The following is a 14826-nucleotide window of genomic DNA, read 5'->3' on the forward strand; positions in this document are numbered from 1 at the left end:
CAGAAGAACGTAGCATTTCAGCAGGATCATGTCATAAAAATCCTGAAACAGCATCTTGAAATGCATCATGTTGCTGCAAAGTTTGTCCCATGGCTCATGAGTCAAGACCAGAAAGAGCTTCGCCTCCCAACCTGTGAAGAGCTTTTGGATCACGCAAAAGGGAATGAGATGTTCCTTAAGAGAATCATGGCTGGTGATGAGACGTTGGTCTATAGTTATGATGAGACCAAGTTTCAATCTTCACAACTGGTCAGGAAAGGTTCCAAAAAAAGCTCATCAGGTCAGGTAAAATGTCAAAGCCATGCTGATAGTATTCTTTGACTTTGAAGGATTAGTTCATCATGGATCTGTGCCACAGGGACAAACAGCTAAGCAATGGTATTATCAGGACATGTTGCGATGCCTGCAAGAAAACGTGAGAAGGAAACAGCCTGAAATGCAGTGAGAAAATTCATGGCTCTTGCATCATGATAACACACCTGCAGATACATCCCTATTGGTGTGTGACTACTGCACAAAAAAACAAAAGCACTATGCTGCCTCATCCTCTGTACTTTACAGACCTGGCTCTTGTGGGCTCTTTTTTTATTTCCAAAGGTGGAAATTCCACTGAAAGGATGAAGATTTACAATGGTGGAGGACATAAAACAAAACTCACAGATAGTGCTTTGTGCAATCCAGCAAGAGGCATACCAAGACTGCTTCCAGAAGTGGAAATGGCATTGGGAGCAGTGTGTCAGTTGCGTAGGAGAGTATTTTGAAGGTGGCCATGGACAATAAGTAAAAGATACGCGTAGAAAAATTTTGTGGACAAAATTCTGGAATTTTTTGAACAGACCCCATACTATAAGAATGCATTGTAATAAACTCTATAATACCCCAAACTTTTGTTGAATGTGTAGATCTGAAGTAAGGACAATGTCAGTTACTATGTCCTAAGGCAGATTATGGTACAAGCCTGAAAAGCTAAGGCTCCATGAGGGGAAAATGACAAGGTAGGGGGGAAGCGAACAAAATGGAGGGGGAAGAGGAGGAGGAGGAGGAGGAGGAGGGGGAGGAGGAGGAAAAGAAAATCAAGTATTCAGATAGCTTAATATTTAGAATGAATTTTCTCTCTGCAGTGCAGTGTGTGCTGATATATCGGCAGAAGTTGTGAGGACAGGTCGTGAAATGTGCTTGAGTAGCTCAGTCTGTAGAGGACTTGTCCACAAAAGGCAAATGTCCCAAATTAAAGTCTTGGTCTGGCACACAGTTTTAATCTTCCAGGAAGATTCAGCTTAATAAGTATTTGTTATGCCATATCTACTGCATTATCACCACCATGGTATTATGAGCGCACGTCCGCATCTTGGGGACATGCCCACTAGAAGGCACATTCACCAAAGTACAAACAAAGGCACAACCACCAGCTGAAGCTGGCCAATGGCATTAGCCTCATGACAAGATTAAGCTTTTAAAAAGGCAAGGTCAGTCTAAAATGACCTGGTTCATGTTCTCATCTAGCAGCATCAATATCTCTTGCTTCTTCAAACTGTGTGGTAATCAAAGAACTGTGTACCGTCTTGGTATACACTTTGGATTAATCTTGTGAACTCTGCTTGCTTTACTACTGTATATAACTTTATCATGCCTACTTCTATTTTGTTCTGACACTGCTGAATGGTTGAGCCCAACATTCCACTTTGCAATACTTCTGGAATGGCTGCTAATGCATAAAAATGATCTAACAGTGAACTCTCAGCCTATTTCCATTACATTCCAATAGCTGCAGAACAACTCCACCTTGTCATTTTTGTCTTGTTAAGTACACTCCATTCTTAACTCTATTACAGTTTTAGTCACAGGCCTCAAACAGAGACACAAATCACTCACATTGTGACTGAAAGATACATGCATCGATACCACAGATAGCTGTATATCAGTGGGCAGAGGATGTGTAAGGACTGTGTGCATCATTTAGAAACTCTTCCATTTCACATTCAGCCATGTAACTAAGATCATCTTTCTAATGGAAGGCACAGCATCACAGAATAGGAGTGTCAACCGGTTTATCTTCATTAAGACATGCACAGGATCCTTACTGGCAATGTTCTCCTTTTCCCCCCTTTTCCTGTTTCTGCCTGTGGGAAGTTGTGCTCTAGCTGAAGGACTTGACTGCTCCCTATGAGAAGATTTTAACTATCATAAGCTACATGGAACAGCCATCTTTAATACCTCAGGTACCCGAAACAATACCATTTGGTGGTTTGAACATAAATGTTTAAGCTTGTCATTCTCACTTATTTTGTATTTGTCTCTTGGCAGAGGAATCAGCGAAGTTTCAGTTTCAACCACTTTGTTCTCTTTGGCCGCTGACTGACGAGAATGTTAAGTAAAACACTGTACACTTCTGTTGATAATGAACTGTTTGCCTATGGCCTTGTGCCCATAATGGGAGTGAATCCCCATGACCCATTACTTCTTCACATGTACTTCCATATCCTCATCACAATCATTTTAGAGTAAGTTCTATTCTCAAATTTCATCACATGTATTCTGGATTTATTTGTGTATAACTTAATTTTATTGAATATAGCTTATTAATATTTAAATTTGCTATAAATTATGGAAAATATATTATCTGGAAATGAAAATTCCATGGTGTCAGCACGGAGGCTCCCAACAAACAGAAGATTTTTCCTATCTTGTTACATAAAGTACAACTTTCTGCGAGGTAACACCACTGCAGTTTTATCATTTGCTTCTTATGTGACAGACATGTGGTTTCATTTTGTTTCTGCTCACATTTCATCCATCAAAATAACAGAAAAAAAATCTACAGTTGGTATTTTACACGAACATGTTGACTGCTGCACGCTTAGTTACGGATGTTTCACTGCCAGGCCAGGCGCATAGTGTTAGGCATAAAGCTCTGCTGTGGCTGCCACCGGCCCTATGGTGTCAGGCATGTGATTCTGTTGTGACCACCAATGGCCGCATGTTGGTCAACATGTTAAACAAGATTAATTCCAGTTTTTGTTTTCAGAAAACTGTTGCTTCTTTGCAATGTACCTTTGACCGGCTCACATTAACACCCCACTGCTTTTTTAATAATTTTTTTAAAATTCATTTATTCAGTTTTATTTGCTCCCAATCTCTTTATCTTCAGATGAACTTTCCAAATATAGTACAGGTAGATAAAGAGAGTAGTCAAAGGGAATTACACACATCAACATAAAGATGACAGTGAACATGTTCCAGTTTCAACATAATGATTATTAATTCCAAGCTGCTTTCAGACACTTAGTACTTTCCCTCATGGTAACTTTTGGTAATAATTTTTTCCCCAAAGAGATAAAAGTAAAGGCTCTGCATATAATACCAGGGCCAAGAGACAAGTTGGGGCAATCAAATTTCATTTTACAAATATGAATATGGTGGAAAATAATTCTGGAAAGCTAAAACAACAGTTAATGTGGCTACTATACAAATAACATTTTATTTATCAAGGAACTATCAAGGTGAAAAGCTGGAGACATTGCTGCTCAAAATAGTCATTCCTTCACTGAGTAATTTTTAATGATTACGGTGTTCATGCGACTTGTTTTGTGTAAAAACTTACATTGCTTGAACAACACAATATGATTAGTACAAACTTTGGGTTTGTGTGTAATCAATGAACTTCCCAAAACTTTAAAAGTTTGTAGACCAGTAAATTATCATTCCTGTTAATATCAATTAAATAAATTATCTTCTTCACAATTACTCCTGTGGTAGGTAGCTTTACACTAAGTTCTACTAGTACTGTAAAATTTAGCATCTCAGCAAGCATTAATTTAAATTACCAAAATCATGGTTTCCAAATACAGCACAATGTGTGCCACACTCGTTCAGGACTGGAACCATCTGCTCTCCTTTTGTGAAGGAACTCACTGAAAGAAAAGTCATTATACAATTTGTAAACATTACCACACTGCATAAGTACAAAATTTTGTCAGATTTATGAATAACAATAAAAACAAAAAAATATTACTTAATGGGAAGACAGTAGATTGATATGAAACAATGAAAATGAAATGATCGTGTGGCATTATTGGCCAGGGGATCCCATCTGGGGTTGTTCGGCTGCCTGGTGCAAGTCTTTCTATTTGACACTAGTGGCTTGGATGTCAATGAAGATGAGAAGAAATAATTAGGACAACATAAACAAGAAGAAATAATTAGGACAACATAAACATGCAGATGCTCAAACAAAGAAAATATGTGACCCACCCTGGAATCAAACCCAGGACCCCACAATCCAGAGGCAGCAACACAGATGACTAAATCATGAACTGTGGATTATGAAAAAATAAACAAATGAAGTTGGCAGAATGCTTAAGAGTGCTGTAGAAGAAGAGATTGGCAATAAATTCTTATTCAAGAAAGAAGCACAGATGGATGTTGTTCCACAATTTAGCCACAAAATTCTACACAGTTGGTCTGTAAGTTTTGTGCCCTTCACTTCTGTACAACTATTTAATACAAAGTAGTAGTGGTATTTAAATATAGATTAAGATGTATGTAAAAGCCTATCACACAAATAGTCAGCTTATAACCATACTTTCACTGTGAAGATGTATCACATCTGCACAGCAAATGAGTCCTTTAACATCACTGTGAGATACTACAAATGTGATTATGGTGATAACTATGCTAAATGAAAACCTAACACCTCATTATTGGTTTTGAGACCATTAAGCAAATATACAGTGTGCACAAAAAAAACATGAACAATGATTAGTAAGATATGTAGGACAGTAGTTTTGGCATTTTTCAAGACAGAACCCCTCTCCAGAAGTGGATACATTCTGCACTGTGGGGCATTGAAGGTTGAGAATAGTGACTTCCAAGCTTCTGTAGTGATCTCACAGGTTACTCTGCACCTGTCTACTGGCAACACCATGAATATACAGCAGTCAGTAGATCACTATCTGTCGTGGTCAAAGGATTGGATTTTGTGCCATTGTCAACATGTGTTACATGAAATAACCAGCGGGATGGTAATAATATATGTGATAGTAGTTATTCATCATCTTGTTCTACAAGGCAGTAAAGAGTCTTATCTCTAGGCGAAGTGTATTGTTTATTAAGTACTTCCATACTGATGACTCCAACAGAAGTATTACGGAGCAGTTACAACAACAACAACAACAAATGGAACAATTATAGCAACAATGACAACACCAGCAATAACTGATAAAACCACAGCAGCACATGGAAGAGATCCACACACTGTAACAGCGACATTAGGAGCAGCAACAAACAAGGCTGGAAGCAGAGGGACAACCTACGGTGCAACTACAGGTGTTGCCACAGTCGTACATCCAGGAAAGTTGGTGTCCAGGCACCCTGGCGTTGTCTGCTGGTATCCCACCAGCAGCCAACACCTGTTCTACAGCCTGCAGCTGCAAGTTCGCTGAGTCTTATCATCTGCTGCCACCCTCTGGGACTGTCCCAGCAATGTAAGTGAACTGCATGGCACTTAAAGCACCAACCCTCTAGACAATTGTCTGTCACCATGGTTCACACACATAGAATGATTTCATCATCACTGTGATAAATATGCATATGTGGCGGCACTACTGGATAGCCGGTCCATCACAAGGTTAGTGAAATAGTGACTGGAAAGTACAAGGTTTAGGCGAGCTCATTCGGTAGGTTTCCCTCACCAACTCGCAATGCTTAGAATAATTGTTGCGCAGGGAGGAAATTGGTGACAAGAAACTGTCACAGTTTCTATAACATCTTCGCACCTTGGCCAGATCAGCGGTTCTGGATCCACTCCTTTGATCTACACTCCTGGAAATTGAAATAAGAACACCGTGAATTCATTGTCCCAGGAAGGGGATACTTTGTTGACACATTCCTGGGGTCAGATACATCACATGATCACACTGACAGAACCACAGGCACATAGTCACAGGCAACAGAGCATGTACAATGTCGGCACTAGTACAGTGTATATCCACCTTTCGCAGCAATGCAGGCTGCTATTCTCCCATGGAGACGATCGTAGAGATGCTGGATGTAGTCCTGTGGAACGGCTTGCCATGCCATTTCCACCTGGCGCCTCAGTTGGACCAGCGTTCGTGCTGGACGTGCAGACCGCGTGAGACGACGCTTCATCCAGTCCCAAACATGCTCAATGGGGGACAGATCCGGAGATCTTGCTGGCCAGGGTAGTTGACTTACACCTTCTAGAGCACGTTGGGTGGCACGGGATACATGCGGACGTGCATTGTCCTGTTGGAACAGCAAGTTCCCTTGCCGGTCTAGGAATGGTAGAACGATGGGTTCGATGACGGTTTGGATGTACCGTGCACTATTCAGTGTCCCCTCGACGATCACCAGTGGTGTACGGCCAGTGTAGGAGATCGCTCCCCACACCATGATGCCGGGTGTTGGCCCTGTGTGCGTCGGTCGTATGCAGTCCTGATTGTGGCGCTCACCTGCACGGCGCCAAACACGCATACGACCATCATTGGCACCAAGGCAGAAGCGACTCTCATCGCTGAAGACGACACGTCTCCATTCGTCCCTCCATTCACGCCTGTCGCGACACCACTGGAGGCGGGCTGCACGATGTTGGGGCGTGAGCGGAAGACGGCCTAACGGTGTGCGGGACCGTAGCCCAGCTTCATGGAGACGGTTGCGAATGGTCCTCGCCGATACCCCAGGAGCAACAGTGTCCCTAATTTGCTGGGAAGTGGCGGTGCGGTCCCCTACGGCACTGCGTAGGATCCTACGGTCTTGGCGTGCATCCGTGCGTCGCTGCGGTCCGGTCCCAGGTCGACGGGCACGTGCACCTTCCGCCGACCACTGGCGACAACATCGATGTACTGTGGAGACCTCACGCCCCACGTGTTGAGCAATTCGGCGGTACGTCCACCCGGCCTCCCGCATGCCCACTATACGCCCTCGCTCAAAGTCCGTCAACTGCACATACGGTTCACGTCCACGCTGTCGCTGCATGCTACCAGTGTTAAAGACTGCGATGGAGCTCCGTATGCCACGGCAAACTGGCTGACACTGACGGCGGCAGTGCACAAATGCTGCGCAGCTAGCGGCATTCGACGGCCAACACCGCGGTTCCTGGTGTGTCCGCTGTGCCGTGCGTGTGATCATTGCTTGTACAGCCCTCTCGCAGTGTCCGGAGCAAGTATGGTGGGTCTGACACACCGGTGTCAATGTGTTCTTTTTTCCATTTCCAGGAGTGTACATGGATCTCACATTTGCTGGAGATGCATCATACCATGCTCTCAGCAATGCTAGAGGTGAACCTGACTAAGCTGGCATAGATCCACAGCTATTAACTACAACACCCTCCAGAGAGAGACTGCATGACATCACCTTGCAGTTCGGTGAGATGAAATGATGGGTCACAGACCTCGGCATATACAAACAACAAGTTTGCATGCCATCACATGGCTAACATGCTAACATAGGGTGGGCTCTTCGCACTCACCAAAATGGAACAAATGCTTTTACCACCACCACTTGGCAACAGCAGGTGCAGATCTTCATCTGCACTGCCGTATTCCTGGATGGGAATGCAAACCGCAGCCTCCCACACCCACCAGTGCCAGCAGCCACCAGCCAGCAGCAGCAGCCTGTGCAATTATTGTGTCATTTAGTGGTAACTGAGATGCAGTTTCTGATGGCAGGTTGTATGTATGTGTGTTCCCCAGGTGCCTGCTTTCGCAACTGCGACTATGTGTAAATCATGATTTATCAGCTGCAAATGGTTAGCTCATAGCTACATGTGGTCTCATGACTTTAAATTTGAACATTGGTTAGACTTGATTTCCTGTTCTCTTATGACCCCATCCTGGATGTGTGGAATGCTTCTATTTTGGATTGGGTTAAATCACTGTAGGCTGGATGCCACAGTGCAGAAGTCCTTCGGTAGGCTTCCTCACTGCATAACTGCCACTGGTGTGCCTGCTACACCTGTCCCTATCAGCCACATGATCCGCCGGAGTGCCATCATAGCCCTGCCACACAATAGTGCATCACATCAGGACTACACCAGGTTCTCTTGTTTTCTAGGTGCCCAACAAACTTCACATTGCAAAACCAGAATTCAACACAATGATCCAAGCAGGTATGGCATGACCATCAGAAAGCAAATGAACTTCTTTCCTCCACTTGCACCTAAGCAATCATTTGGCTGGCATCCTTGTGGTGACTATAATGGACTCAACACTGTGACAATTGCCAACCAGTATCCTATGCACTTTTGGAGATTTTGCATGATAAATGGTGGGCTGCGCTGTTTTTTCAATGCTGGATCTAGTAAAAGCCTATAATCAAAAACTTGTGGCAATAACTGCGCCCTGTAGACTATTTGAATTTCTATAGATGTCATATGGCCTAAGGAATGCTGCACACACTTTTTAGCACTTCATCAATGAAGTTTTGGGGTAATGGACTTCTGTTTCACGTACACTAATTATGTGTCATTAGCATTGTCATACTCAGAAGAACACAAAAGATATCTACACTTAGTACTCCAAACACTTGGTGACCGTAGAATCCTTATAAACCTGGCTAAATGCGTTGTCAGTGTCATTGTAGTGATCAGTACATATGCTGAGTGCATCACCACAATTACAACTTAAACTGCCCTAAAAATGGTGTGCGAAGTATGTTGGTACCTTGGGATGATAAACTTTTACCATGTTTTTTACCCTGAGCTGCTGAGACACAGGTGCCACTCCACGCAATCCTCTCCAACCCCCCAGTGTGTGGTTCCATACCTGTCACTTGGACTGATGAACTACAGGCAGCATCTGAAGCCTGCCAGACAAATTCCAAGCCAGCCACCCTCTTGGACTTGTGCACGCAATTGCTGATGTCCTGCTAATGATTTTCTCAGATGCCACAATCCGCACGGTCAGTGTCATGCTACAACAGAATATTAATGGGTACTGGCAGTCTTATGGTTACTTCTGCACAAAGATGGTTCAAATGGCTCTGAGCACTGTGGGACTTAACTTCTGAGGGCATCAGTCCTCTAGACTTAGAACTACTTAAACCTAACCAACCTAAGGACATCACACACATCCATGCCCGAGGCAGGATTCAAACCTGCGACCGCAGCAGCAGTGTGGTTCTGGACTAAAGTGCCTACAACTGCTTGGTCTCCACAAAGATCACAGTAGCAATGCTCGTGGCTGCCAATCTACACTGCACTTTTAGCACCTTATGAAGCAGTTAAATACTTCTGGTTCATGATGGTTAGACATGTAATCACTATATATACAGACCACTGGCCACTAACTTTTGCATTTTTGCAGCTGTGAAGTAACTATCCCCCAATGCGAATCAGGCAACAAAATTTTAATTCACAGTTTACAATGGACATTTGGCATGTAAGCAGTTCAAAGAAAAGTCACCACTAATGCTTTATCTAGAGTGGAAGGCTTTTCCACACCAGTGGATTTCGCCAAGCTGGTGACAGTACAAAATGAAGATGAGGAGCTGCTCAGACACAAAATATTCCAGCATTTGTGTGGCTTGCCACTGGAAGACAACGAAGAGCTGATATACTGCAGTGGACCGAGAGAGGCTGTACGTACCAACCCTACCAGGACTCCACTATGAGGGCACTAGCAACACATGGTTTCATGTGGCCTCGTATACAGAAGGACTAACATATATGGTCTCACACCTGCATTCCAAACTAAAAGTTCAAAGTAACACAGCACATGCAAGCTCCGCTCAGACCATATCATTTATACAGATTAGAGACAGTAGAAAGCCTATAACACTAGCTCGGGGAACATCACATTTAATTTCTGTTTTACTGGATGACTTTCCATCAGTTACTATGAACTGTGACCTTTTCGACAGGAAATCATGAATCCAGCTGAGACGATTCGCAATTTGATTAGAAGTTGCTTCCAAGGAACAGTGACAAAAGCCTTCTGGAAATCTTCTGGAATCAATTTGAGATCCCCTGTTTATAGCACTATTATGTAGGGTGAATAGAGAGCTAGTTGTATTTTACAATAATTATATTTTCTAATGTTTGAATATTTCCACCATTTGACTGAACAACTTCTTTATTTTATATTACTATCATGATCTTGGCCTTAAGCCATTATCAAATATAACAATGTTGGGTATAATTAGACTTTGAAGAGTGAAGTCATCGTTAAGCTCTATTGAACTTCCATAGTATATAATTTGGGCTATGTTCACTGCACATATAATTATTGTACTGGTGTTCATTCTGTGGCTCAGTTGTTTTATACTTGGAAAACTTGTTTGCTACCTGTCTGCTGTACATTTCATTGATTTTGTACTCATCTACATGAAGGGGACACCTAGGTCAATAGATCTTGATGGTGATTTCACTTAACAGAGTCTACTTATACCCAACATTGTTGTACTTTATAATGGCTTAAGGCCAAAATCATGAGAGTGATATAAAATAAAGAAGCTTTACAGTCAAATGGCAGAAATATCATTCAAACATTATTACATGATTGTGGCCCAAAAATATGAAAAGATATTTTCTGAATCCGTGCCATCTATTTATCAATAAAATGTTTCCTTCAACGTAATTCAAAATGATCAACCACAGTTTATGTTCCAAAACCCTACAGCAAACTAGCGATAGTGATATAGGTTCGAATTCAGTGGCATGATCCTTTCTTGAGTATTGGTGAGATCTGTGCAACTATCGAGTCTTTAGGTACGGATGTTTTGTTGAGCGAGCTGCCATATGTGATACCGGAGGACTTGCCTTTATTGAGTGAGTCAAGCTGCTTCACAACACAGAGGATATCCACTGCTAAGTAACCCATGTTGGCAGCAGCTCTTGATTCGAATTTTGGAACATTTACTACTTCTTCTTTGGTGAAGGAATTTTGGGAAACTGTGTTTAGTAACTATACTTTAGGGCCATTTTCATTAGTAACACTACAGTGTGTGTGTGTGTGTGTGTGTGTGTGTGTGTGTGTGGAATCCAAATGGTGCAGTATATCTGCATTAGAACTGGCTGCTTCTTGTTATGTGATGAGCTGTAATTGTACCTTGTCCAATAGGAAAGGAAAACCATCTCTGAGATAAATGGTAAATTGGTTCTGTAAGTCTTTTTGGCATTAGATATGACCCAATAATATGATAACGGACACATGAATTTTTGGTTGCTAAAGACGAGTGTCATGCAATTCACAATGCCATCTTGAGTGAATGTGCATTCATAAGTAAACAGCACCTGAGTCCAGAATTGTGGCTGGAAATAACATTGCAAAAACTGCACTCATCATCAGTGGTCCTCAACAATTATCCCCTGCAGTTCCTACACATGGTATTAGTCAACCACAATTCATTGGACCTGCGAATGAAGGTGCTTCAATTGGCTTATCATGAGACAGTGAATAATCAGGGTTGATAGCATAAGCACAACTGACGTGAATGCACTGACTGTGCAATGCATTCAGAAGGCCTACTGTATGGACAGAAAATTTCTCAGTGCCACACAACACTACTGTCTATACAGGTAAATGTAACAAGTATATAAAATGAACTTTGCTGTATGTACAAGTTACAATTTTGACAAAATTCTGGGAAAGAAAAAAACAGTATGAACTTGCAGTTTTACAGTCTACGTTGTCTTCTCTCACTAGCTGCAAGCTTTGAATGATAGAAAATATTCATGTTGGGGAAATGTAATCCACAACTGTGATACATTATATGTAAACTAAAGGCAGAGGGGGTGGGAAGGGAAGGGAAGGGAAGGGAAGGGAAGGGAATATCAGCTGCATCGGGGCATTACGTGGGATCAGTGGTGGTGAGCACAAATGTGTACTGCACCGGGATTCAAACCCAGAATGAACTTAGCCACACACAAGCAGCCCGTTGGCGTTTCATTACTTGTTTACTGCTACATGCAGTAATGTTGTCAAAAACATTTGTGTCCTGGTAAACACAACTATCCAATTATGATGATATGAAAGGACAATGTGAAAATGAAGCACATGTGCAGGAATGTCAAAAGGAGCAGCCCGTGAATCCGTCTTACACTGATTAACAGAATGCATAACTCAGTGGTTCCTAACCCAAAGGGGGCCACAGGCAGTGGGGCACTGGGCCGCCGACAGTGTGACACTGGGCCGTGAACACTGATCGAGAGCTGAAGACAAAATAAAAATTGTAAGGAGCTTCTGGGATTTCACTTGTCTGCCATCAGGATCTGCAAGTATAGAATGAAATAAAAGTTGAAATGCCCAGTCACTATACAATAACACTCACAAGGAAATGATCCATTTTGTTATGTTGAAACCTGTCCTGTTTTTTCTCACACAGGAAGAAAATGTCGAAATAAGCTAGTAAGACGGACTGCCAGTCTCTCTCTCTCTCTCTCTCTCTCTCTCTCTCTCTCTCACTCACTCACTCATTCTTTTTAAATGTTGAAAATTACCAATATCATGTGCCACCAGGCAGCTTGAAGCACGTACCCTTATACGCTGTGCAACAGGGTTGGTGTGTGACCTTGGATAGCTGCTTATGCCATAGGTGCTTAAAATATCATAATCTGATTATAATTTGCTGAATTGGGAGTTTCTCGGTCACAATTGTTCACAAGGATGTCTCCCGTCAATTTGCTCTTTTAATATCCACACACAACAGGAAGGAAGGAAGGAATTAGTGTTTCACAATTTTCAGAGTACATTGAGAAGTCAATCTACATAACACACACATTCTTATAGCTGACATTCAACACCTCTGGTATCACTTGCTGTCTCCAATAGTTTTATACAAAACTGCAAGAGAGGGGGCATTAACATCAGCATTTTCTGTGTGCAGGCACAGTTTTAAAGAGATTTGGTAATTGCAGAGACATAATGGAAATTGTACGGATTATATGAATGCATAGTGTCCGTTCTTTCGGACATGTTTGAAAGAACAGACACCTTGCGGAATCCACAACTGTGATACATTATATGTAAACTGAAGGCAGAGGGGGTGGGAAGGGAAGGGAAGGGAAGGGAATATCAGCTGCATCGGGACATTACGTGGGATCAGTGGTGGCGAGCACAAATGTGTACTGCACCGGGATTCAAACCCAGGATCTCCTGTTTAATAGGCAGGTGTGTTAAACACTGCACCTTCAGGTACACAGTATAACTACAACTGTGCAGACTAATTCAGCACGCCTCACGGCCAACCCACATTCCTACCAAGTACCAGCTATCCACAGTCCCTGTCCATTTCCTCCATGTTCGCTACTCTGAGATTCCCACCGGAGATCAGACATACCTGTGCATCAGCACTGAAGAAGAAGGATCCATTGTTCATCTATGCTAATCAATTATATGAATGTGTGGTGTGTGCTATTTTGGACCACACATTCATATAACTGATTCGCCTAATTGGACAAGGAGTACACCTTCTTCAGTGCATATGTACAAGTATGTCTGACCTGCAGGAATCTCAGAGATGCGAAATGAACAGGGGCTGGGGATAGGTTGCGCTCAGTGGAAATGTGAGTCATCCGTAAGGCATGCCGAGACAGTCTATGCAGTCGCAATCACACTGCGTCCCGACTGGCAACGATGGCAAGAGCACTGTTTGCACTGTCACACCACAGATGAGTACGAACACAACCTTTTAAATTCCTAGAACAATATTTCCAACTACATTGGTGGAATCATGGGACAGTCATGGCACTGTGGCATCCTATATGTGTGTAAATCCACTTTCAGTCAAGGATTGTGTCTCATATCACAAGAGCTGTGCCTGCTGTTATTAGTTACTGCTAATTTACATCAATATGGACGCTTGGTTTGGGATGGGACTTGCCGTAAGACAAAGCAGTCAAGTGATGAAGGAACTTCCACATAAAATTTTGTAAGTTGTGGGAATGTTGAGTCCAAGTAATATCAAAATAGTGAAGAAGACAAACATATTTTCATAAATACAGTCACCATTTTTTAAAAAACTCTAGATTGTGTATTCTGGTGCTGAGTGGGAGAGCAAATGCCTCAATGTGTGATTTGTTTCAAAACACTGTATGAGCAACAACAAATGTATGAAACTATTATAACTCAAAATGCATCCCTCATCTAAAGGTCCTGAATGCATACAAAAGTCTCTCGATTTATTTCAAATCAAGAAAATATTTTTGTATGACTAAATCCACCATGGAACAGGCTTCAAAACAGAACATACTAAATAGAAGAGTTTCTTATGAGTTTTCTTTGTTAACTGAAAAGGAGTTAGCTCACACTGTAGGAGAAGAATTTATTATACTCACAGCAAAATTAATAAGCAACACTTTGTTTGAAGAAAAATGCACACAAAATACAAAAAACTCCATTATCAAAAACAACTGTGAAGAGAAGAATTGATGAGGCATCAGAAAATCTGAAAGAAGCCACCATAATTGCTTTGAAACAAAGCAAATATTCTTTGCTGGAGATGAAAGTAAAGAAAAGCTGGCCAGGCTAATTTATTAGTGCCTGGAGTGTGGTCTCAGCTCTCTGAGACTGCAGACATGTGTGCAAGTTGCGTTTGTGTGTGTGTGTGTGTGTGTGTGTGTGTGTGTGTGTGTGTGTGTCTACTGCTGACAAAGGCCTTAATGGCCGAAAGCTTTAATTGTGTGAATCTTTTTATTGTGCCTATCGTGACTCAGGATCTCCGCTATATGGTGAGTAGCAACTTTCCTTCTCTGGTATTGTTACATTCCATCCTGGATTTTCCATTGCAAGAGAAAAAGGGTTATTAAGACTTAATGTCCTGTTGTTGTCAGTCATTAAATATGGCTCAAGCTTGGTTTGGGGAGAGGAGGAG

The 14826-nt window shown here is 42.1% G+C and overlaps 1 protein-coding gene across 3 annotated transcripts in view; it reads right to left on the reverse strand.

Moving 5' to 3' along the window:
• Positions 1-14826, reverse strand: part of LOC126416728 (mannosylglucosyl-3-phosphoglycerate phosphatase) — a 220328-nt gene that overhangs the window by 183064 nt on the left and 22438 nt on the right. For all 3 annotated transcript variants that reach the window (XM_050084547.1, XM_050084548.1, XM_050084549.1), the window contains one exon: positions 3825-3911. In XM_050084547.1, the coding sequence (XP_049940504.1) occupies positions 3825-3911 (87 nt within the window). The remainder of the gene's footprint in view (positions 1-3824; positions 3912-14826) is intronic.

Source organism: Schistocerca serialis, chromosome 8 (assembly GCF_023864345.2).
Source record: "Schistocerca serialis cubense isolate TAMUIC-IGC-003099 chromosome 8, iqSchSeri2.2, whole genome shotgun sequence".
Classification (NCBI taxonomy): Eukaryota; Metazoa; Arthropoda; class Insecta; order Orthoptera; family Acrididae; genus Schistocerca; species Schistocerca serialis.